Below are 23,884 nucleotides of genomic sequence, written 5' to 3' on the forward strand. Positions count from 1 at the left end.
TAATTTGAAATAAATAAACGCTGGGAAACACTCAGGGGATTTGTCAAAACGACACATACCAGAACAAACCGATTATTTCAGCCTATGGAAATTGCAAATACTGGATGTTACCCATTTAACTGTAGAGAACCAGCCGATACAATTTGTTTGCTCTTCTAAAAGAACAAACAAGCAAAAAAGCAGTGAGGCATACTGGAGGGGTCATTTGCTATACTCAGATACACCGGTGGCCTCTAAATTAACTCTAAGTGTTCAAAAACAAGAGTGAGATGTACTTGTGCATGGCACTGCGAAAACGTCTTCTTAATGCACAAAGGCAATCAAAAAGCACTTGCAAGATACTCTGTTGCTTAAGATGGGATGCTGACTAACTACGAAAATCCCGTGATGTCGCTCTACATGATCTGCTGGCGTACTGTCATGGGAGCACCAAGTTCAGACACTGTTTGGAATCTCTCGGAACATCTCAGAAAATGTATCTCAAGCAGAAGCAACAGTGAAGAGTGACAGTGAATATCCTTAAGCATCTGGAAGGAAGCAATTCAAAACTGGGATAGATGAGTGCAAAGAATGATAGATGATAAAATGGAGTGGTGGTTTCCCAATCTCTGTTGGCTTCTGAGCAAGAAAACTGAAGATGCAGCGTGTTTAATATCACACTCTGCTCCCCCTGTCAGGCTCACTTCTAACTTTTAATTTCCTGTGGCAGCAAGCAGCATTAAAACGTCTCACAGGCAACGGGTTGCTATGAGCCGCGCACTGGAGACTGCTTGGACAGAGGAATATGAAATTATTAATGTTACAGGAGAGGTTTATCAGGAAGTCTCTGTGCAGGATTAGGTGATAGTATGGATAGTATCTATGGATAATAGTTATCTGTATGGGTAATAATGGTATCTGTCATTTACTGATAATTCCTATTAGGATAAAATATTTATAAAGGATGTTTCATGTTTCAAAACAGAAGCCAACCATTATGGAGATGAGGACTGGAAAGAAATTTCCTCATAGGTTTATTATCATGTAATTGTCCATAATGGGGGTTCTTCTGACTCCCACAAAGTCACAAAGCAAATGGGTAAAACTGTGTGTAATGGCTATCTGCTGATGACAGATTCAGAACTAGATGGTTCGGCCATTATAAATCCGAAGATATTTATTCAGCAGAGATTTTAAATCCAACGATGTCAACGGGAGCAGTACATACAGATTACATTTATGGCCCCTGGGGTGTCTTGTCAAAAACGCAAAATTAAATGTTAGTTTTGTGTTTGAGGTACACACGGTGTTCATGCCTTCTACACTGAACATATAAGAGAGTTGGTTAAGAAAGTTGTGCTGGACTTCATCTACTGGGGAATGTTGCAATAATCTCCGAGGTATGTGGTTTTCATTAAGGACCACTGTGCCCTTCATCTGGGGAACAGCAAAGGAGGTTGATCTGCTCACCCACAGGTCGTGAATTCATTGACCTGCTCTTATCCTTCCTTTAGACCTGATGGCAGATCATGCTTGCTGCAGGCTCGGAACTCTGTGTACCAGCGTTCTCGGCACAAAGCTGCTGCACATACACTGAGTATCTGTTGTGACCTGTACTGCATGCATCTTCATCCTTTTTTAGGAATAAATCGTGGTATATTCCGAATTAATTTCACAAATAATTTCTTTTTTCCCCATTTGGTTGCCTATTCACATTTTTCCATAAGTCCCATCTATAATTAAATTTTTAGATATCTTTATTGAATTTAATGCATTGACCTAGGACCGTGAGCTAAGGCAGATAGACAAATATATAGATAGACATACCTACGTACACATGTATTTTAAAATAGAGATGATGCTTTTACTGAAATATTTCCGATTAATGATCGGAATAACAGAATTTTGCCTACGATTCATGAATTGATTTACAGGGATAAAGAAACGTAATTACAAAAAATAAGTTGTACAAGTTGTACTGACCGTTTTTATATATTACATGTAAAAATACGGTACGGATCTATGTGGATGACATTCATTTTCTAAAGTAATGAAAAAATGTGTGGCGCTCTCCAAGTTAATTGACTGCATTACCGGACTGATTATTACTCTCTCCTTTTTAATTCCCTGCCAGCCTTACGCCGTGTCCTCGGACCTTCTGCCTGGATGAAAAGTTTTTAAGGGAGAACTTAAGGAAGCCGGGCTCTGAGCAGGTGACAGCAGGTGCTGCCAAGGGCACGCCGCCGGCATCCCCTGCCTCCTCCTCCGGGCTCCTCCGAGCTCCCCGGGGCTTCACCCCGAGGGAAGCGGGGGGCCCCGACGGCGGGCAGGAGGCTTCTCCCCTCCCTGCCCGTCTCGAAAACCCCTCCGTGCCCCCCGCACAGCACACCCCACACCCGTCCCGGCTCCCCTCCAGGAGGTGACACGAGGAGGGGGGGGGGGGGGTTCTGTCACCGACCCCAGAGCCGGGAAGCGCTCGCGGGTCCCCGCAGGACACCGGCATTCGGCCGTTTGGCCCGGCACACCGTGACCCTCCCCGCCCTCCCTCCCCCTTCGCCCCCCCTCGGCCGCCAGCAGCCGCGGGGGCGGGGGGCGGCCGCCCCGTCCTGCCCCGCTCCCCCCCTGCCGCTCGCCCCCGTCGCGGGGGGAGCGCGGGAGCGGCGGTCCGCCATATTCCCGCCTCACCACGCCCGCGGAGCCGAGCCATTGAAAAGCCGGGCGAGCGCAGCCCCTGCCCGCCGCCTCTTCCTCTCCGGCGGCTGCCGTCCACCCGCCCCCTCTCCCGTCCTTACTGTCAGGGCCGTGCCGTGCCGTGCCGTGCCGTGCCGGCAGCTCTCCAGCAGCGGCTCTCCCCGGCAGGAGGCTCCGCTCGCCGTGAGGCTTCCCCTCGCCGGGCTGCGGCTGGCGAGCGAGGGGAGCGGCGGGGACATGCGTGTGCGGCGGCGGGGGGCAGGGCTCGGCGGGCGGTAGCGCTCCGGCGGGCGGGCGGGGTGGTCGCGGGGGAAGGGGGGCGAGGGGCGGCGGCGCCGAGCGGCGAGGCTCGGCCGGGGAGCGCCGCTGCCGGCGCGGTGGATGTGTCCGTGTTGTTCGGTGCGTGATTCCGCGGAGAGGAGGAGCTGGAAGCGGCGGGCGTCGGAGGCAGGCAGCGGGGATCCGTGCCGCCGCCGGCCCTGCCTCTCTCTCTCTCTCCGCGTGTGGCACCGAGGCGGATCCCTGCGCCTGCCCGGCGGGGGCTCCCGGGCACCGAGCGCCCGCGTCCCCCGCGGCTGGTGCGGCGGCGGCGGGGTGCGCGTGCGAGCGAGTGTGTGCGAGTGTGAGTGCGTGCGTTTTTAGGGGGGTGGGGGTTGTGTCTGAACCGGCTAGGAAGAATGACTCTGGAGTCCATCATGGCGTGCTGCCTGAGCGAGGAAGCCAAGGAAGCCCGGCGGATCAACGACGAGATCGAGCGGCAGCTGCGCCGGGACAAGCGGGACGCCCGCCGGGAGCTGAAGCTGCTGCTGCTGGGTGAGTGCCGGCTGCCGCCGCCCGGACAGGCCTGGCCTGGCCCGGCTCGGCTCGGCTCGGCTCGGCGCGGTGCGGGCCGCCGCCGGCACGCACGGCCGGGAGCCGCCGGGGAGCACCGCGGGCATCGCCGCCGCCGCCCCGGGCTCCCCCCGGGCCGGCGCCGCCGGCGCCTTACATGGCGGGGCTGGGGCCGGGGCGGCGGCGGGGCCGCTTCGGCTCGGCTCGGCTCGGCTCGGCTCGGCTCCCCCCGGGCGCTCGGCCTCGGCCTCGGCGGGGAGCCGCCGGCCGTGCCCCCGCGTCCGGGCATCGCCGGGGAGCCGCAGCCGGGCGCGTAGCGGCGGCGGCCGCGGGTGGTAGCGGTGTGGGAGGGAAGCGGCCTTCCAAAATGGAGAGGGGAAGGAGGGCTGGGGAGCCCGGGGGTGGGCGCCGTGGTGGGCGTAGGAGCGCGGTGGCAGCGGGGATTAACGGGGGGACTGGCGGGGGGAGTCGCTGTGCGGATGGATGGTGACGGGCGTTCATGTCTGCATTGTTCTGCGAGCCTCCCAAGGGTTGCTGGCTCGCTCGGCGGTTTTGTTTTTTTTTTTCATATATTGTGATTTTTATTTAATGATGTAAACTGGGATAAGGGGCTTGTGCTCAGATTGTAGACCGATTTTTAAAAGCGGAAGGAAAAAGAAACCGTAAAGCCCTACGTGCACGCAGGGAGGTGAAGAGTAACCCGAAGTATGCAGGAGGATGACAGGATCTTTAATACCTCTGGAATCCACCCACCGGTCAGGAAATAAAATCTGTGGTATCGCTTCTCCCTCATTAAAACAGAGATCGTTATTTTAGAGCCGCAAGTATGCAGAGGCAATGTTTATCTGACAGAAATTTGTCTCGTGTTAAAATAAACCTTTAGAATTAAAATACGTATATCCAGTGTGCACCACGCTGCTGTGTAGCGCCGGTGGCAATGCAGCTTCTGCCCAGGGCTCGCAGGCCTTGAAATATGTCTGCAGCAGCGTCTGGCGTGTGGATGAGCAGGGACGTGCCGAGAGGACGCGGGATGTGATGCTGAGGGTTCCTGTCACGGGTCACGTATGTGGTTTATGCTGGGGCAGTAACCTGCCTTCTCTGTGAGGTAAGGAGGGTTGAAAGGAAAAGTCAGTTTATTCTGATGCTTCATACGAGTGTGTTATTCCATGCGTTGTGAGGTAGAGCTTCTCCTCTGTGTGTGGAGGAGGGTGCTGGGATCCTTAACGAGTGTGGAATAGAAGTGGTGGAGACAGATGCAGCGCTTGCAGTAATAACATTTGGTCTCATTTTGGCCTAATTTTGCTTGATGGAAGTGCGTGTTGTGACTGTTTCAGGATTCACAGAGGAGATAAAAGAGAAGTTAGATAGTTTCCATTTGTTTAACTTCATGGATGCTGAAGTATAATTACCAAATGATAGACATTTGCTTCAGGAGGGGCAGCTGGCGTTTTTGACTTGTTTACTCAAGTCCGAATTGTTTCTGTATTTTCCTGATATTTCTCGTGGTGAAGGTAGAGGTTTCTCCCAAGCTTCCAAAAATGTATGAATTCTATCGATGGGGACCAACAGAGACTACCCAGAGAAGGAGTTCAGGGGTGCACTTCTGCAGTCGGTACTGCAGGCAGACCCGGTATTGCTTTCCAAGATCCACCCGCTGGTGAGTGTTCGGGTTAGGGCAGGTTCAGGGTTAGGGCTTCCCCACGGCATTGCCAAGGGCCACGTGGAAGGTGGTGGCCTGGCGGGAGGATAGGCGAGAAGGCATCCCTTTGGAGGTGCTGGAGAAAGCTCACTAGGTTGCCTTTGTGAAAGCTTTTGACAGGTATTGCTGTAAACCAGGAGTTGAAATGTGCTGATGAAGATGTGAGCAAGAGGCACTAGAAACCAGGAGGGGGTGAATGTTCTGCTTTATACTAAACAGCGCGGCTGTATTTGGGTAATGAAACCAGTACAGAAATTACTACTGCGCGCTCATTTTTGGTGTTTCTCTTTGTCACCCTCTGTTGTGTTTGACCGAAAGTCTGTGTGTCTGTGCAGCTGTTTGGATTAACACGTAATGATCTCATCTTGTAAAAAGCAGTACAGCGGTGAACCACTGTTGAAGTCGTGGGATTGGGTAGAGATTTGAGTTTCAATTCATAAACAAATTTTGAGGAAAACTTTTCTTATTAGTGGTTTGTTCTAGGTGTATGACAGGACTTTTTTTAGTCACTCTCTCTACTTCCCCAGCATCTGCAGTTGCTCGGTTATTAAGGTTATGTTGTTTGTGTGGTTATTTGTATTGTTATGAGATAGACAAAGGCATTGTAGAAGTAGAAAAGTATTTATTAAAAACAGTGAGACTGGTAGCACAAAAAACATCGGAAACTGCTTAAAGTCATCTTTTATTTTTTAAAAATTGACTAGATCCCCACTGTCCCATTACAGGACTCTTCCCTTCAAAACTTAAAGGACTCGAGGTACTAGCATTGCTTAGCTATGTTAAACATAAACATAGGCAAACTTTTTTTTTTCTCCCAAAGTGTCACCTCCTCAGTCCCACTTCCTAAAGAGTTGTGGAACTTAAAAGCTTAAGTGGGTTAAAGGCTTTTGAAAATGGGACTGAGGTATGTCCTTTGGATCCAAAGGGGAGAACTAGTACAGCCTAAGCTGAGCCTTGTTAATTGACCATGCATGCTCTTCTGCACTTGCAGCAAGTCTGTGCAAAACCTGTTAACGTGAAGGGTTTTAAGGCACACATAAGCACATCTGCAATAGATTTCTACTTTTTCTTGTTTGAAAATCAGACATATACACACGTGTGTGTGTGGAAATAATAATAATAATAATTAAAAAAAAATAACATTAGTGGATAAGAAGTCCGTCGTTCCCCCCCCCCCCCTTTACACTGTGGAAAACAGAGTGCTTCCTTGCAAAGTGAATTAGTTCCCTCCTAACAGTGCGAGTTACCGTTACCGAATGACACACACATGCTGTACTGGGTACGCCCTTTGGTGTATTAATAATGATATCTTTTTACTTTTCATAGGATCGGAGTTCAAGTCATGCTAAGTCATTTCTGGAAAACTTTTACTGCGTGCTAAGATTATTTTTAAGTATTAGTTTAAAAATAAACCCCTGTGATTAAACGTTAAAATACCACTTTTAGGTACTTTGTTGTGCATCATTGCTTAATTTTTGGAACAGATTAAAACAGGAAAAAAGGTTGTGGGTTTTTTTGTTTTTTACCATTGTAATTCTAACAAGTCTGAACTTAAAATACACACTGAAGGGTGTTACAAAGGCATCCTAGTAGTTCTGCTAGCACAGCTTGGCTGTAATATTTAGGCACTTTGGAACAAATTCAGTCTTCCACTGAATTTGGTTTTAATCTCATGTATTTTCCAAATTCTTCTGGATTTCATTACTGCTGAACACTTTGTAAAACCCTATGATTGTTCTCCAGAGCTTGAAGTTGTTAATATCCATCCATTGTTTGCTGTTAGCTGTAAAAACACTTACATTATTTTTATAGCTGGAAAGAAATGAGGTGTTTTAATGTTTTACGTTGGTGTAAGCCAAGCAAAATGTAGAGCATTCATCATGCTTGTACATATATGCTTAAAACACATACTTATTCTTAAACAAATACTTAGAGACATGTGCTTTAATTTTTCTGTATAGCATTTTGACTGTCACCCATGGAAATTTTCCATGGTCTCAGAAAGCAGCACTTGGTCCTGAATGATAGCTTGTAGCCATAAACCTTCAGTCCTGGACGTTCTCTGTCAGTGCACTGCATGTACTTACATTACGTGCTGTTTTCTCAGTGGGAAATGCCTTGAGTGTGTAAGAAAATAACCTAGCAGTATCATGTGAGTTGGCTAGGTATCTCTATATGTCTGTGAAAACCGTGGCCAAAAGAGGTGTTGGAGGGCCTGACAGTGTATTTACTGTTTTCCACCCTATTTGCTGGTAGCATCACGTGCAAAACACGTTTTTTAAGAGGCGTGCGTTCCCTACGTGTGAGACGACAGGTGTGTCAGCAAAGACGGGTGCCTGAGATGCACGTCCATTTATTCTCTATGCGTTACCAGAGGAAACAGGTGGAGGATAAGCCATATGAGTTAGTGTGAACGACAGCCAGGCTGATGTGGAAAGACGCTTTTGAACATAGGGTGAACATATCCAGTAAGCGTGCAGGATATGTATGCATTTGTTTTCCTCTGCCAGCTGAATTAAAGATTCACATGCACAACTCGGTGAGTTAGCAAGGGCTTAGACTTTCTTTAAATCACTTGAAGAGGAAGTGAGTCCATTAAGCCAACAATGGAGTACACTGGTTTTATATAACTTTTTCATCAGCTAGAGAAACAAGCAAGCTTCCTTATTTTTCCTGTAGCTGAGCTGCTGCCTGTGGTTTCTTGAAATGGGACAGGGCAGGGTGGCAGTTTTTTTACAGAAGGCGTTGCAGTAAATCTCTGCTGGTGTATTGCAGCTCAGATGTGTGGTTTGGAATGTGGATGTGTGAAAATGAGAATTCTGTGAAGCTGTACATAAATGAATTTCCTGTTTATATGTATATGACCAAATGTTGGAGGTCTGGCCACACATTGGCGTGTTCTTGTTTTTTTTTTTTTAACTGTAAGTTTGTTGCAGTTACTAAACAAAAACAAATTTCTGCTAAGTACAAATTTGACTAGCCAGGCAGAGCAAGTAGCGTAACCGAAATGTGAATATTAAATAATAAATAGACATACAGTGTGTGGTTATTGACGTGAAATGTCTATGAGCATTTCTGGGCTTGCTGACCATAACTGTCAAGACAGCAGTTTTAAAGCCAAATTCATGTGAAATTCTTGGTGGGTGGGAGGTCTGTGCATACACACCAGTGTAATGTAAGGTGGTATTTTAAAACCCTATAATGAGCTTTCTGCTCTGTCCATTTCAGTGCTTTTATCTTCAGAAGAGCAGCATTCAACAGAGAGGTTCAAGTACACCTTGAGTATGTTAAAATATGTTTTCCTGTAGCAAAGCCCTTAACTGTGTTTGCAAAAAGGAACTAGTTGTATTCATCTCCTGCGTATTTTTGGTAGGCTGTTGTGTGGCTGTTTTGCAGCTGTTTGTCTCGGTTTCTTTAACTGCAAAATTGGAGTGATAGTAAAGACTTACATATTTGCTATCGATCAGCAACACGCTGCACTTGTGGAGTTAATAACCTGAAGTGCTAAATGTTGTTAAGAATAGGTTAGGCAATGAGTTGAGATCAATTTCAGACATGCACCTGTGACCAAGTCCTTTGTAAAATTTTGGAGTCTTGTTTGCATTCCTGCTTTGTGTTTGTCTTCGCCTCCTTTCCGTGTTACAATCTGAAATGCCTGCACAAGCAGGCAGTCTCCCTGCATCGCAGAAGGAAATCAGGTGATAGCACACGTTTCTCTTGTGTGCACGAAACAAGCGAGTGCTGATACTGGGTAGTGTGTTTTGATTGACTGCTTTCTATGCTCTGTGTTAAACCAGAAAAGTTGAAATGAACAGATACTTAATGTACATCCTGGCATGTGTTGTAACTAGATTGGTAAGTATCTCTTATTTAGAATATTTTCCTAATACGACCCTGTAGGGGCCATATAATGACATACAATGTCATTCTGGATGCAAAATACTTTGAATTCCATCATATGTAGCTCATTTCATTTGAGGAAAACATAAGTCATCACTTTGGTCTCAATGTGATACCGTGATTTCACCTTTGCTGGGAGAAAAAATATATATTTAATTTTGTTGCTGTTTTGGCTTTACTTCATTAGAAGCAGTCTACACCCACTGATGTCAATAGGAACCTAGTTTAGGGCCTCAATAATCAAAGAATTCTGATGAATAAAATTAAATTAATATGTCAGAGAGCCAAAGGACCCCAGATTTGTCTCTCACATTAAAAAACAGTATGAAATTAGTGCAGAAGGGAAAAGTGTATGCTGAGCAAAAGAATCTCCTGTGAAGAGACATTTGGGCATGTGATACAATGTTAAATAAACTACTTTTTAGCTACTTCAGATTATTTTTGTTGTTGTATAATGGCAGCGCCAATTTCATAAGGGAAAGTATTTCTTTTGAAATAATATGACAATCTGCAAAATTAATCCCAAGAAGGTGTGAAATAACATTATGCAGTAGATGTGATTAATGGTAATTAACTTCGTTGCAGTAACAGAGTACTATAAACACTGAGCATTTTTTCTTGCCCTGCTGAATGGCATAACACTCAAGACAGATCTGTTCTTACACTCAAATACTGCCATGTATGAACAGCTGTTAAGAATAAAAATTATGGTAGTCTTTCAGCATTCACTTTTTATTTGCTTTAATTATGATTATAAGGTGTCCGACTGGCAAGAGCCAAGAGCAGCAAAGTGGTACAAAACTGAGAAAGATCTTGAACGTCCGAAATACCCAGGAAGACATGTATTTGGTGTTCTTAGCATCACAGATGGAAGCATGCATCAGGCTTTAAGTGCTGTTAACTCCAAACAAGGAAATTGGATGCATTAATACCGGAGGGCACGAATCTAAGAGATACCACAGTTTAAAACGTTCAGAAGTTACTGGGGGAGTTCCAGGAACAGTCCAAATGTTTTTCAAGCTAAATTAAAGATTAAATCTTCAGTGTTCTGAAAGCACACTTTTCCCCCTGTAAGTAACATTGATACAGAGACTGAACTGAAGGGTGATTGTCTAAAGATTTTGGCCTTTGTGGGCTTTCAGAGGACAATTTGCATGGAATAATCCAACTGTTTAATTTGCAGACTGTTCAGTGTTCAGAGCTGGGTCAGTGCTGCAGAGTTTTATCACAGCTCCCATGCACAGATGCAGTTGCCAGCAGAGGAGTGCAGTTGTTGACTTCTTTCTGCATTTGAGAAGGTGGTGTGGCGTGTGGCTATGCCAGAGGCAAAAATGAAACCTATCAAACAAGATTCTGCCTTTATCAATCCGTTCAAGTGGTTTATCCAACAAACTACAGATACGGACGACGTGGTTTAGACAAGTCCCACAGTGGTGGTTCACCTTATCCTTCCCCAAAGGGGAGGCGATGTGTAATACGTGCACAGCCTGAATAAAGCAGCAGGACATCAGAAAGGTTCTGAAAAGTGGAAACCCCTTGTGATTCCGTAAAGTGGAAAAGCTAGGAGCGGTGGTACTGCTGCTACCTTTGCACAGCAGAGCTGTGTGTTAGCGCTTTGTCTCAGAACCGTGTTACTCACGAGCCAGGTTGACCCACTCTGCACGTGGGAGAAGCTTCTGGTAGGAATGGGGCTGGGCAGTTTTGTCTAGTGCCTGGGGCTGGACCTGGTGTGGTTTCTCGACAAGGAGGGTAAATGCTTGCTCAAGGTCCCATCTTCATCAATCATCTATGACCTCTGTTTTATACCTGGGAAAATGTGGTGGGGGTTCCTGTTGAAATGCTTCAGGATTCACCCCCAGTTATCAAATATCCATTGAAGGAGGGCTTGTTTTTCCTTGAGGAAATCTGTGGAAAGGGCAGTCATCATTTGAAATGTATTTTCTTTACCTTTCTTCTAAAATCTTCTACAAAGAAATCAAAGGAGTTAGATCCTTAAATCTTTTGAAGTTAACTGAAAATAGAGCTCCAATGTTGGTAAGTGTCACCAAATGTGCATCAGAAATTTTTTGGTTTTTTTTTCTGGATGTACTTAACTGACTTCAAGGTGAATCCAAAATAAGAGCTTAGGTTAACTATTCTGTAGGCATTTGATGTGGTTGGACATGATGGAAACCCAACCAGTTACAGGTCCTTTCAGTGAACAAGGATTGAGAGCTTAGAAATAACTGTTGTAGTTATGATACAGCCATGATATCAACCAAAAATAAAAATCACCTTCTTGCTTATAGATTTAGAAACTAATGTGCTATGTAATAAAATTTATCTTAGATATGTTTTGAAATTCACCATTTTAGACTATATCGTACTTTCCACTTGGCACGGGGTGTACATTACTGCTTAGTCTTGTGCGTATGTCTGTTGCTCTACCTGAGCTGTATTGCATGTCCCCACTGGCTGCTGGTGTACTGCTTCTTGCTGCTCAGCTAGTTTATTGCTCTACCAGCTGCAGGCTCAAAAGAAGCAAGATAATCTTCGGGAAGAGTCCCCGTACAGAATGAGAACATCTATATAAGTTAAGGAGGCTTGCTTTTCTTTCCTTGTTCTACAAACCCATCACTGGAGAGGGTTTTTTTTGTTGTTGTTTTTTTTTTTTTAACTCTTGGGTCCTCAGTGTCGATGTTAATTTCCTTGCTCGTATTAGAGAATGTTGGAAAAGAATGCCTAAGGCTATTCCAGCCCATGTTTCTGGGTAAATGGAAGTCATACAGAATGTCAAAGAGAAGGTTTCTGTGGCAGCAACTGCTAACCTATAAGGCCAACAAAACTCAAATGCATAGAAGCTGGAAAAGACATCATAATTCCTTTTGCTTTTTAGGAACTGGAAAGGCTGGGTAGCTGAGGATCGAATATGAATTTTATTTTTCTCTCATACTCTGTTTACTGAGATGAAGTGTGCTGCTTGTGTCTTAACAAGACCAGAGCAGTAATAGCAATGGAAATTAAATACTGAAAATGAAAGAAGTTGTTCAGGTATCTCTAACAAGTTCTTGTGTTACCATCCAGGTCTGATTTGATGTTTCCCCTTGTGGAGCATGTTGTCTAGAAGGTGTTGAAACCAGCATTTAGTTGATAGTGAGAACCTTTCAAAGGTGCTTGCAAAAACAAAAAAAATAAAAATAAAAAATTGACTCAGTTAATCTTTTAGGAGAGAAATAATACAGATTCATACAATACTTTTCCACTTCTACATCTTTTATTGTGTGTGTAAAAAGGGAATAATGGTAGCCTGGAAACTGAGATACTCTGTGGTGCTGTTGAAAAAGCCCCAAAAGCAAAACAAATAGTTCTACAGTTGTCTTTAAATAGCTATGGTTAAACTTTCTCTTGCTCCTTGCTGTTTTGTGTATGTGTTGTCAGATTCTGAGACTTCAAAATATTTTCAGGCAGACCGACAGTTGTCTTCCCATAATAATCTGTCCTGTCCCAGTGCTGCTGTTTTTTTGTTGGAAGTAGCTCTGATGCTTGCACCTGATCGTCATGAACGAGGAAGACACGAGTAGCTCATCTTGGTGTGCAGGCCACCGAGCAGCCATCTGACTTCTTGATAAATGCTGACCTGGTGCAGTCCAGAAAGAGATCAGAGTGCCTTTATCTCACTACCATTCTCCCGATCCACCAACTGGGTCACTTTTCAGTCAGTTTACGGGGGAGAATTACAGGTGCTGCACATCATGTTGAAAGGATTTCATGTAAATCCCTCATGAGAAACATTTTTGATGTGTAAAATGTTTTATGATCTCCCCCCCCCCCCCCCCCCCAATATGGGGGGACATCTCTGGCAAACTCACTCAGGTTTGTAACTTACAGTGCTTTAGTAATAACTAGTGTCCTAAAAATAAAGATTTTATTTCTTCAGCACTTGATTGCTGGATAGAAAAAATACTTATTTTTTTTTCCTCTGAAATTGCATCTAAACTTTTTTTTTCCCTGTAGTGAGACTGGAATGTTGAGAAGAAACACCAGTATTTTTGTGCTGTGTTCAGTTTCCTTATGGTATCTGTTTATCTCAGCAATTAAATGGCAAATAAATTGAAGGAGATAATAAACATTTACTCTGATCCATGAAAAGATGGATGTCACTTAAATGACTGTTTCTCCTGCACTAGCAGCTGATTTCATAGAAATACAGAATGGACAATTTAGGAGTAAATTTGCTTTTATCAAAATGTAAAATAGAGTGTTTTCTGGAAATAGGACTAAGATTCATTGAAATTTAGGTATAATTGCAGTTAGGCATGTTTGATTTAGTTCTGATGTTAGCATCAGTGATATTTTACTTTGAGATGGCTTGGCTTGTGATTGTCTTCAAATTGGTTGGTAATACCATCTGTACTCATGGGAATCTAAAAACATTCTTTGTCCAGAGTAATTTTTGTTCTCTGGGGGTTTATTTACCTAATTCCATCATTCTTGCTTTTTATCTGTAATACATGATAATAATGAATTCTGATTCAGTGGGATTTTGTTCTGTGTTGGGCTGTATAACAGTGAAATATGCTATTATTAATTATTAAATCTAGTTAGGGTTAAGAACTAGATGGTAATCTCTAAAGATTTTAGCCTTTGAACCAAAGCCAGATAAACACTGTGTACAGGCGTTGCTAATAGCTTAATTGTAGCTGTACTCCCAATGACAAATGCAAACCTCTGACACTTAACAGAGAAGTTAATACGTATGCTTTAAAGTTGTTTCTTGTGAAGAAACTTCTGATACAAGCATTCCCTGGGTAAAGGAATTCTTGGGCTTGTGGTTTACTACCGTGTTAGTTTTGTTAATGCAGCTTTTCTCAGGGAAAATACCTGGGCTGAATCTTTTGATCTATAGTCTTCCTTCGTGAACAATTTTATGTAACATTGTGGAAAGCATAGTATATAAATTTTTATATGGCATTCCTTTGTCTGTGGAGTGTTCCGATTAATATAAAACCAGTAAAAGAGGAGGAGATACATACCTTATATTGTTTAAAGAGGCAAAATAAGTTGTTTTCTTCCTTGGTAATTATGCAGTAGTACTGTATATGTGACTTGTTGAGCTGGTAGGTCTCATTCTTACAATAGAGCAGCCTAAAAAGGAGGGGGAAAAACCCACCATGACGGTGTTTTTTAATGTCTTTGTTTTACATTTTTGTTGTTTGTATCTCCAAGGAATGATGACGTTTTCTGGAATAAGCCATAGTTGGAGAAACAGCTCATCACCTTTAATGCTTGCGTGTTTTGTTTGTCTTGTTTGCATGATAGGAAGCTCCTTCTGCATGGTGACATGAAATTCACTATTACCTTCCCACCTCTTTGCAGGATTCTTGTGTGCAAAGAGCCAAAACTCTGGGGAGTGGTTAGAACTAGAGCTATAAGGAAGACTGATGTTTTTTGTTGACTTCTGTTTTTGTTTTGTTAAACAATATTTCAACCTACCAATCTAGACTATAATTTGCATTTAGTTATATATATGTATACATAGTAGTGTTGGATTCATGGCTTTCAAGGTTGCTTGTGTGATTTTTGTTTGCTTTTAGGGAGGGAGATTTTTTTTTTTCTGAGCCAAAACAGTGTTGTTCCACAAAAAGCTAGTAGCCTGTCCATTAACTTGTTTATTTACTATGGAATTTACTGTCTGACATTAAATAAAATATGAGAAATAAAACAGCTACACAGGTCATGGTATAAATTAATCATTTTCTTGAACATTACACTTACTAACAACCTTAAGGACAAAAAGAAGGTATTTAAACAAAGAAAAAAGAGTGTTCATAGCTCAGTCTGGGTGTCCATAGTTTTGGATTGTTCATAGCTTGGTCCTAGCTTAAACTGTGGGATGGATTTTCTAATGCTTCAGTCATTTGCATAGCTCTTCTGACTCCTTTCCAGCTCTTCAACATCATTGCAGAAATACATTGAACAAGAATCAAACATTTGTGTATATATATATATATATATTTTTTTTTTTAGAAGTAGAGGACTAGAATTTCTCTTTTGCTCATTGAGATGCCACCGTTAGGGTGCATTCAAGGAATGCAACAGCCATCTTAGCCACAGCATTAAACTAGCCATATTCAGCTGACTATATGCAATAAGTAAAATATTCTGCAAAAGCCAAAATAATGGCTTTTCAGTGTTGGTTCATTCCCTGTTTAACAACCTTACATTTAACAGTATTCAAGATGCACAGTCTTTGCCTGTTTCTGTTTGACAGGTTATGCTAATTAATTCTTAGCATCATGTCCTCTTCATGATTTACAATTCCACAGTTCTTATGTCACATATAGGCATTGTCAGTAATAATTCTTTTTTTTTTTCCGTTTTGTGGTTTAAAAACATCTCTTACACTAATCGTAATATCACTGGGATCCTGTTTGTAAGAGAGTTGTCTTTTTTGATGTAATTTAATAGTTACTGTTTAAAAAACTCTTATTTAACACATGCTGTGGTGATTTGTTGTATGATCCCAAATCACTTGCTTAGCGTATACCTAGTGCCTCAGAATCACTGACTTTGTACACCAAACTATTTGAGCTGTTGTAACCACATAGCTCCTACTATTCACTCTCTCCTCACCCCTTTCTGTCTTTATTTCAAGAATTGTAAAGTGGCTTCCTAGACGCTTCTAAAACTCTCTTTGAGGGATGTCTGGACCTGCTGAGTAACAGTGTTCTAACATTAGTAAATCCTCTGCCTTATTTATCTGCAGTGGGTGCTATAGTAGAGATGCTTTCACTGTCATTATAAATGTGATCTGTTTTCCTAAAAACAAAACAGATATTTGCAAATGATGCATGGATTTTTCTCTGTTCATACTAAGTGTTCTGTGAGTAATTTAGCAAGGGACCAGTGCTGTTCTAAGTGCTTTGTCATTTAAAAATGTGGGGTCTCATGTGGAGCCTGAGGGTTTCTTAATTTAATCTTTCTGTTAGCAGTTTTTGAAATTTCCTAAAATCTTGTACCTATACAGTGTTCTATTTTTACCTCCCCACCTATCAAGATTGGTTTGATTTTTTTTTCTTGTTCTGTGGAATCAAGGCTGTCTAGCTATTCAAAAAAAGTTCTGAAATTACTCTGTTCTCATGTTAAATCTATATTCAGTTTTTACTTTTAGTTCTGTCATGAAACAACATGCCTGTCACATACCTATGCTACTGGTTTTGGACTTCTTTTGTTTACACACCAAATGGAATCAAGTCATGATCACATGCGGTAAAAGTTACTCTTGACTGTAGTTTTGCTGCAAGTTCTTTTTCTTAAGAAGTATTTCTTCATGGTGCTTTTCTGTTTTAGAAAAGTGTAACTTCTATGCTTAGAGAAATGCCAAGGTAGTTTGCCTGAGAACTTCAGTATCAGCTACATGGCCATGGGAGGTCCTGCTTTCCTTTTCATTGAAGTTAAGTGTTTGAGGACACAGATGTCTGTCACATCACCTGTGACTTAATCACTTGCCATGGTGCCAGCTTTTGCGTCAGTTTTTCTCTATTAGAATTTAAACCCAAAATACTAAAGATCACTGGCAGCCAGCCAATTCTGAAGTATAGGAAAGCTCATCACTGGACTTTCACTTACGTAAATATTTGCTTCAGTTATAGCATTCTGTTCAAATTTGCATCCATATATTAGCAATTCATTAAGTTTCTAAACTAGGCATCTAGATTATTTTATACCAACTGTTGAATTTTTCTCTGTTGATTAACTTAATGTTACTTTTATTTTCTGCTTTAAATTTGTACCTTTTTTTCCTTCTCCCATTTGTCACTTTTAAAGGTGCTATGATATTCCAACCTCTCTGGCCAGCATGCCTTTTCAATGTATTTCTTTTTCACCTTTTCTTATTTTCCACCTTTTCTTAAAATGGAAGCTATCCAAATTTTACAACTCCATTTTCCACAGTAATCCAGTGACTAGTCCCCAGAACAAAACTCTATCATATATATTCTTTAGCTGTCTGGGATTTTTTCTGTAGATTATTCTGTTTTGGTACGGAACAGGAATGTTCAGACTGGGTGTCAGGGTAGTAAGTATGGATATTTAGGTGGTCATAATTTTCAAGGTACAGATTAATTTGTTTCATAGCAAGTAATGAAGTGTCATCAGTGGCTACTCACTGATGGCTGTAGGCATGTGTTCAACTTCGGTGTCATTGTCTGTGTTAAATAAAGTCCCTTGATCTACTTGCAGGGTATTGCTTGCATTCAAATAGTGCAGTGGACTGGAATAGCTGTCCGAGCTGTCTGTACCTGCACCTGGGGGTGCCTGCAGGCTTCTCCTGTGTTACTGCACGCACAGTGCTTTTGGCTCACCTACCTCATGAGCACGGTGTGACTATATGCCAGTGCCTTTGTGTAATGGGCAGCACTTAGTGAATGCTTGGCAGCAGCTGCTCGGCAAGTCAGTGAAATATGAAAACAGCTTGAGGTTGCATCTTGTGACAGACTGACTTTAGAGGCCTGTTATGAGGAATTCTGCATCTTCCGCAGAGGCACCAGGTATATCCTTAAGAGCTGGGTGATTATTTTTATCAAGGAGGAACTGTATGTGCCAGGACTTAGCTGCAGTTGGAAAGCTGTGATACTTACAGGATCCCTTCTCTCACTTAACCACTGTCTAGCTTTCAGACTTCCGTGGACACAGACTTAAATCTCACCAAGAAAGAGGATTTGAGGCACATGGGACTAGTACTTGTGGGAGTAGGTCTCCACAGGCACATAGGAGAACAGCAGGTTTTGCATAATTTTCAGACAGACTAACACAGTTGAAGCGTGGCTAGGACATGATTTTTCCTGTCCGACACTGACAGAGATGCAGGCTGAGCTCCTGTACACCCTGGAAAAATGGTTTCTTTATCTCCAGGAGCACTTAGACCTGTGCTTATTCTGCCTGGTGAACAGTGAGTTTGAGGTTAGGCTCCCCAGTACAAGAGAGGCGCAGACATCCTGAAGAGAGTCCAGTAAAAGGTGATGGAGATGATGAAGGGACTGGGGCATCTCTCCTATGAGGAGAGGCCGAGCGAGCTGGGAGAAGAGGATGTTCAGGGGAATCTCATCAGCATCTATGAATACCTGAATGGAGGATGCAGAGAAGACGGAGCCAGGCTCTTTTCAGTAGTGCCTGGTGACAGAACAAGAGGCAGCGGGCACCAGCTGGAGCACGGGAGGTTCCTTCTGAACATCAGGAAGCACTTCCTTACTGTGTGGGTGACGGAGCCCTGGCACAGATTGCCCAGAGAGGCTGTGGGGTGTCTCCCCTTGGAGATCTTCAGAAGCTGCCTGGACATGGTCCTGGGCACCCTGCTGAAGATGTCCCTGCTTGAGAAGGCAGATTGGACCAGATGTGCTGCAGATGTGTATCATCTGTCACCAGTTTACCCAGACTAACCAGAAGTAGTGTGGGGGAGATCCCATAGCATTCACATCTCTGTGCTGCCACTCACATAGCAGTTGCTCATATGCTTACGGGTGTACCGCGAATCATTCTGGAGACACTCAGAGCCACTGTGACTGGCTACTTGGAGGAGAATCAATGACAACCTTAGTTTGCAGTTTAGAGGTCTTCCAGTGATGTGATACCAGTGTGTTTCTTGGGGAGCAGCAGCCTGTGCTGCTTAAGCCTGTCTTCTGGCAAAGGCAGCAGGATATCTTGCTGCCATGGGTTAAGGGCTGCGCTGGGTAGCACAGGGCCGTCTTTCAGCTGATCCCTGAGTATCTGCAGGAGTGAGGCAGGCTGTAGCTTCAAGGAGTTGGCTGTAGGCTGAGGCCTGATTCGGTGTCAGTATCCCCAGTGGTGTCAGCATCATTATGTAAGATAGGGCATTATGGTATAACAATTTATAAATCATTATAATCACAGCAGGAGTGAAACCCTCCAGTTTAGGCACATGTGCTTTGGCAGTGTCCTAACATCATATGTGAGGTGCTTGCATTGCTAGCTGTGCAGGTATGCCCAGAGCAAAACTTCCCAGACCAGTACCAAAACATCCTGATAAATTGTTTGTGGTCATAAGCTCAGTTGTTTTTCCCAGTGCTCAGAAGTGCCTGTCCAGGGACAGGAAACTCCCCTTTCAACACTTGCCACCAACAGAACTGTGCTACAAGGCCAGGAGATTATTTGCAAAGATTAGGGTCAGTTTCCCCCACAAAGTAGACATGTGAAGGGAAAGATGTAAGATTCAACATCTCTCTACAGAGGAACAGTGTGCCAAATATCAGTGTATTCTAAAATATATACAAATGTTTTTAAAACTGCCAGCCTGTCCAGCTAAGGTTACTCTGAGATTATGTGAAAAAGATGGGAGGTGAGGAAGAAGTGCACAGACTGCCTGTCTGTAGCCCTGCTACATTCAGGCCAGGTGCTGGAGTGGCAGAGCAGCTGGCTCCTGCCTTCTCTCCCGTGAGAGAGCAGAGCTGGCAGGACTTTACTTTGGAGCAAGAGGATGCTTGCTAGAGGGGCTGGTGGCTCCTCTTTAGGGATTGGTGGGGGTGGAGAGGAAGAACATAGGTTTAGGGGCGTATAGGCACCCACTTCCAATCTAATAGGCAGTCTTGCTCCTGCTGCTTTGTTGCTTTCTTTAGGCACCCCTCTCCTAGCTAGCTAGCCTTTGGAGAAAAAGAGATGTGGTGCACCACATCTCTTGGCATCCCATCTGTGGTACCCTGAGGCGTCTACTGCCTTGGTGGCCACTCATGACACTCGTGGTGTGTGGGCTACTGAAGGGCAAAGCTGTGATGCACACCTCAGCTCCGGTGCATGAAGGAGGAGCCATCTGCATTTGCTGTGCTGCAGGGAAGAATAAAGGTGTTGGTATGGTCTTACTGCAAAATACCTTGTGTAGCTCAGTATTAGTGAGAGATGGACATGTTAAGCTGCATTGGAATGGCAGACTCGGCCCATCTGTAGGTTCTTCTTTTAGTGTAAAACTGCTGCTCATCATTCATGTGGTAACTAGGTCGTGAAACCCCTGAAAGAGGGGTAGACCTCAACAAATGGAAGACCTCCTTTGGCTGTCAGGTAGTTATCTCGGTTGTCTTTTTGCCAGAGCAGCAGGTGGGGTTGTTTTATTTTTTTTATAACCCTGTTTTTTGTTTGTTTGTTTTGTTTTGTTTGTTTGTTTTAAAGTGGTCTTCTGAGCCCCTAGTATCTAGAACTTTGCATCTTGGCCTGAAAAAGCAAATGATGAGCTGTTTCCCAGACTCTCCTTGGCTGATTCCAGTAATGGCTATTATTAGTGGAATCACTGGTCTGGGCCTTTACTATTTTCTTGAGTTTCTCTCTGAAAGCCAATAAATGAAAGGAGGGGAAAAATCCATTTGAATGCTGGGCTATCTTTGTATGTCCTTTCTCAGTAGCCTGCTTAAAATGTATTAAATCCTCTTTTTGCTATAAGGATTTGTCTTCCAGTCTCTCAGCCCGCCAACCCACCAGAATAAATTACGTTTAAAAACAAAACAAAAGCCAAAACAACCAACCAAAAAGCTCTTTCATGTTATTGAAGTGGAGAAAACCTTAGAAATTTTGGTGTGCACCACCAGCCTCGCCTTGAACACTTCCAGGGATGGGGCATCCACAACTTCCTTGGGCAATCTGTGCCAGTGTTTCAACACCCTTACAGTGCAACTTCTTCCTAATGTCTAATCTAAATCCACACTTTTTTAGTTTAAAGCCATTCCCCCTTGACCTGTCACTACACCCCCTGACAAATAGTCCCTTCCCAGCTTTCCTGTACACCGTGTTTAGGTACTGGAAGGCCACTTTAAGGTCTCCACAGAGCCTTCTGTTCAGGCTGAACCTACCCAGCTCCCTCAGTCTGTCTTCGTAGGAGGGGTGCTCCAGCCCCTTGATTATCCGTCCTAGTGGCCCTCCTCTGGACTTGCTTTAATACGTCCATGTCCTTCTTGTGCTGGGAGCCACATTCTTCCTGCAGCCAAGTATAATGAACTTGTTAGTTTTCCAGCATGTGTTGCTCTATGATGAATTATGGTGGAATATCCCAGGTTTCCTTCATTGAAAAGTGTGGAATTCTAGGCATGAATATTTAAATTCAGGTTTGCAGCTGTAAATGAATTATCCCTTCTTCCCACTCAGACTTTCACAGTCTGTTTCCAGAGACCATAGATCAGACCTTTCTCTCTTCCAGTTTGGACAGTTAAATTGAAAAGATTAAGCCTATAGGAAGGGTACTTAAGTGCAGACAGGTGGTATATGTTTCCTTTAGCATTTCTTCTTCGGAGCAGAGGGGGAAATGATTCTTCCCCCAAGTCTTCTTGACGCAGAAGACCACCTTAACCAATTGGTAATGTAAATTCAGAAGCTTAATGCTTTCACAATAATCTTGTTCTGGATTTCAGGCAGCCCTCTAAGTTCGTCAGCAACCAGGGCACATAGTTTTTTCTAGTAATGCAGAATATTGCAATTCTGTCTTTGACATATATATCACCTAGGAGTATTTCCTCTTTTTCTGAAGCTAACAGTCTATCTGTAATAAGTATCATGGGCCTTATTCGTTTCCCAGTAATCTCATTGTAATTATAGTTCCATGAGTTGCATTTCAGTGAAATGCTGGAAATGACACCAGGCTTTATTCCTGGATCAATTAATGAATCCCCAATCACTGTCATTTCTCAAACAAAATAATGATTCAAGCTGACCTAGGTTTTAGGGTTTGCTTTTTTGTTTTTCATTTCCTTTGCTGTGCTTTTGATGCTCTAAATTAGCAGGGAAGGACTGCATCTCACCAACTTTGTTATTTGTCTGTGATCTGCTTAAAATAATTATAACAGCCTGAATCCTGCTGGATGATTCCATTTTGAAGTGATAAGGAGTTTGCCTTCAAGTGAACACTTTGTGGATCATTATCTTCATACAAAAGCTTTTCTGTTTGGAAGAATGTCATACTGAAACTCAATTTTCAAGTTAGGAGAGGATAGAAGCATGAGATGTTACTCTCACAGATGATGCTGTTCCCCCTGTAACTCATCATCCAATTTACAGGGTTAAATAGTGAAAAGACTGAGGTAGCAAAGCTAACAAGGAGGCAGATCTTAGTAATTTGTTGCACTAAAAATGCTTGCCTAGGCATAGTAAGGTTTTCTTATCTTACCAAGACTGCACTAAATGTCTGAACTAAGCTTCAGATTTAAATATCTCGGGAACGTCTTCTTGTTATAACTCTATAAAAAATCACTATTTATAGAAGTTCCTTTTCATCTTTTCTATTGAGTACAGTGAGGTACTGATATTTTTGGTGGCACCAGTAGTTCATTTTTTCTGAAAAACTGCACTATGAGATGTCTTTTAAAAAGCGCTGTTATGTGTGGTCTGAACTATGCAGTGATGCTGGTATTTGGAAGTAATTCTAGGTAATGGTTTCACATGTGTATATGAAAGATCCAGTCACTCCTTTCTTTAAATGTCTGTTTAAAGCCACTGAAATCCAAGAATTTCAGTACCTCTGGCTCCTTCAGGTATTGGCTGCTCGTACCACAGCCATCAGCCAACACACACCTGGCTGCATCTGTTCATTCTCCTCATGCAGCATTGTCTAGGTGAAGAATTTATTTCAAGAGACTGCAGGGTTCCCAGAGAGAACTGGGTTCTCTGCCAGCAAGAGCTGGCAGTACCTTATGAGTACCTAACTCATAAGCCCAGGAAGAATAGGATTAGTGAGTAGGTACATGCATGATTACTCAGAACTGTGAAACCGTAACAGAACTGGACTCAACCTTATGATTGAGGGTGGCAACACAATACCTTTTGTTCCCGTTTATTTGGTAACGCTTCCTGCTTTTCCACGCATAGCTGGAAGGTAAGTTGCAGTGTAGACCGATAGTTTGTTTTCTTGAGAGGCTGAAGATGGGATATTGAGCTAGCTGAAACAGTTAAACAGGAGAAATTAAATTAAAATTTTCTACATTCTACATGACTTTGCTAAACACAATACTGTTTTAAGTAGAAGGGCTTATTTCTTCCTCTGGCTTTTTTTTTTTTTTTTGAAGCACAGTTGATGTCCTCACACTTTATGCCAGGCCTGCGCTGGTCAGCAGACTCTGGTCAGATCAGTCTGACAACCTCTGAGAGGTAAAGAGGTGTTCAGTTCATAGACTCTCATGGCACTTAAGAATGAGAGACTAAATTCCTCATTTTTGCCAACTGCAGGGTGCCTTTGGGTAAATGAGAAGCAAAACCCCAAGCAGCTGCAGAACTTAAATGTAAAAAAACAAGAAAGAGAGTGGATTTTGCTCAATAGCTATATGGAAGAGCAGAATACAGACGTAAAGCCTTTGTTTCATTCTTTATTTTCATGTTGATGTGGGGGGAAATTCAGACTGAGCATATCTTACAGCCACTGATGAAGGCCTTTCAAAGGACAATTGCTGAAATTCCCACAGAGATGCTGAAATTCCCACAAAGAGCAGTGAAATGCTTGTCTGTAGTCTAAACTGAAGTCTTATCTCAGAGCCCTGGTTTCCATGTAGGAAGAATGTTACCATTACATACTTAATGGATGAGCGTTCGTAATAGCATGTGTATCTTCTGCCTTGTCTTCAGGGGTCCACGAGTTTGGCCTTTCAAATTCACAGTGGACTGTTGCTGTACTGCCAAATCTGATTAGTGAGGAATTCTGGAAGTTTCAATGTAGAGCTAAATACATATATTAAAGATAATAATAAAGTGGCTGTCTCGAAAGTAAATATCCATAAATTGCTTACATTGTCTGCAGTTAAATTAAGCAAGAATAATAAAGTAGGA

General features: G+C 43.2%; 2 protein-coding genes across 2 annotated transcripts in view; one reads left to right on the forward strand and one right to left on the reverse strand.

Moving 5' to 3' along the window:
• The window catches only part of CEP78 (centrosomal protein 78), a 58,934-nt gene extending 56,018 nt beyond the window's left edge, over positions 1-2,916 (reverse strand). The window contains exon 1 of the mRNA XM_080574717.1: positions 2,772-2,916. The gene's annotated coding sequence lies outside the window, so the exon portion shown is untranslated. The remainder of the gene's footprint in view (positions 1-2,771) is intronic.
• Positions 2,917-3,305: 389 nt separating this feature from the next.
• LOC308185958 (guanine nucleotide-binding protein G(q) subunit alpha) overlaps positions 3,306-23,884 on the forward strand; it is a 131,999-nt gene continuing 111,420 nt past the window's right edge. The window contains exon 1 of the mRNA XM_080574720.1: positions 3,306-3,483. Within this exon, the coding sequence (XP_080430846.1) occupies positions 3,348-3,483 (136 nt within the window). The 5' untranslated portion in view covers positions 3,306-3,347. The remainder of the gene's footprint in view (positions 3,484-23,884) is intronic.

The sequence above is a fragment of the Anser brachyrhynchus genome (assembly GCF_964034855.1).
Source record: "Anser brachyrhynchus genome assembly, chromosome: Z".
Classification (NCBI taxonomy): domain Eukaryota; kingdom Metazoa; phylum Chordata; class Aves; order Anseriformes; family Anatidae; genus Anser; species Anser brachyrhynchus.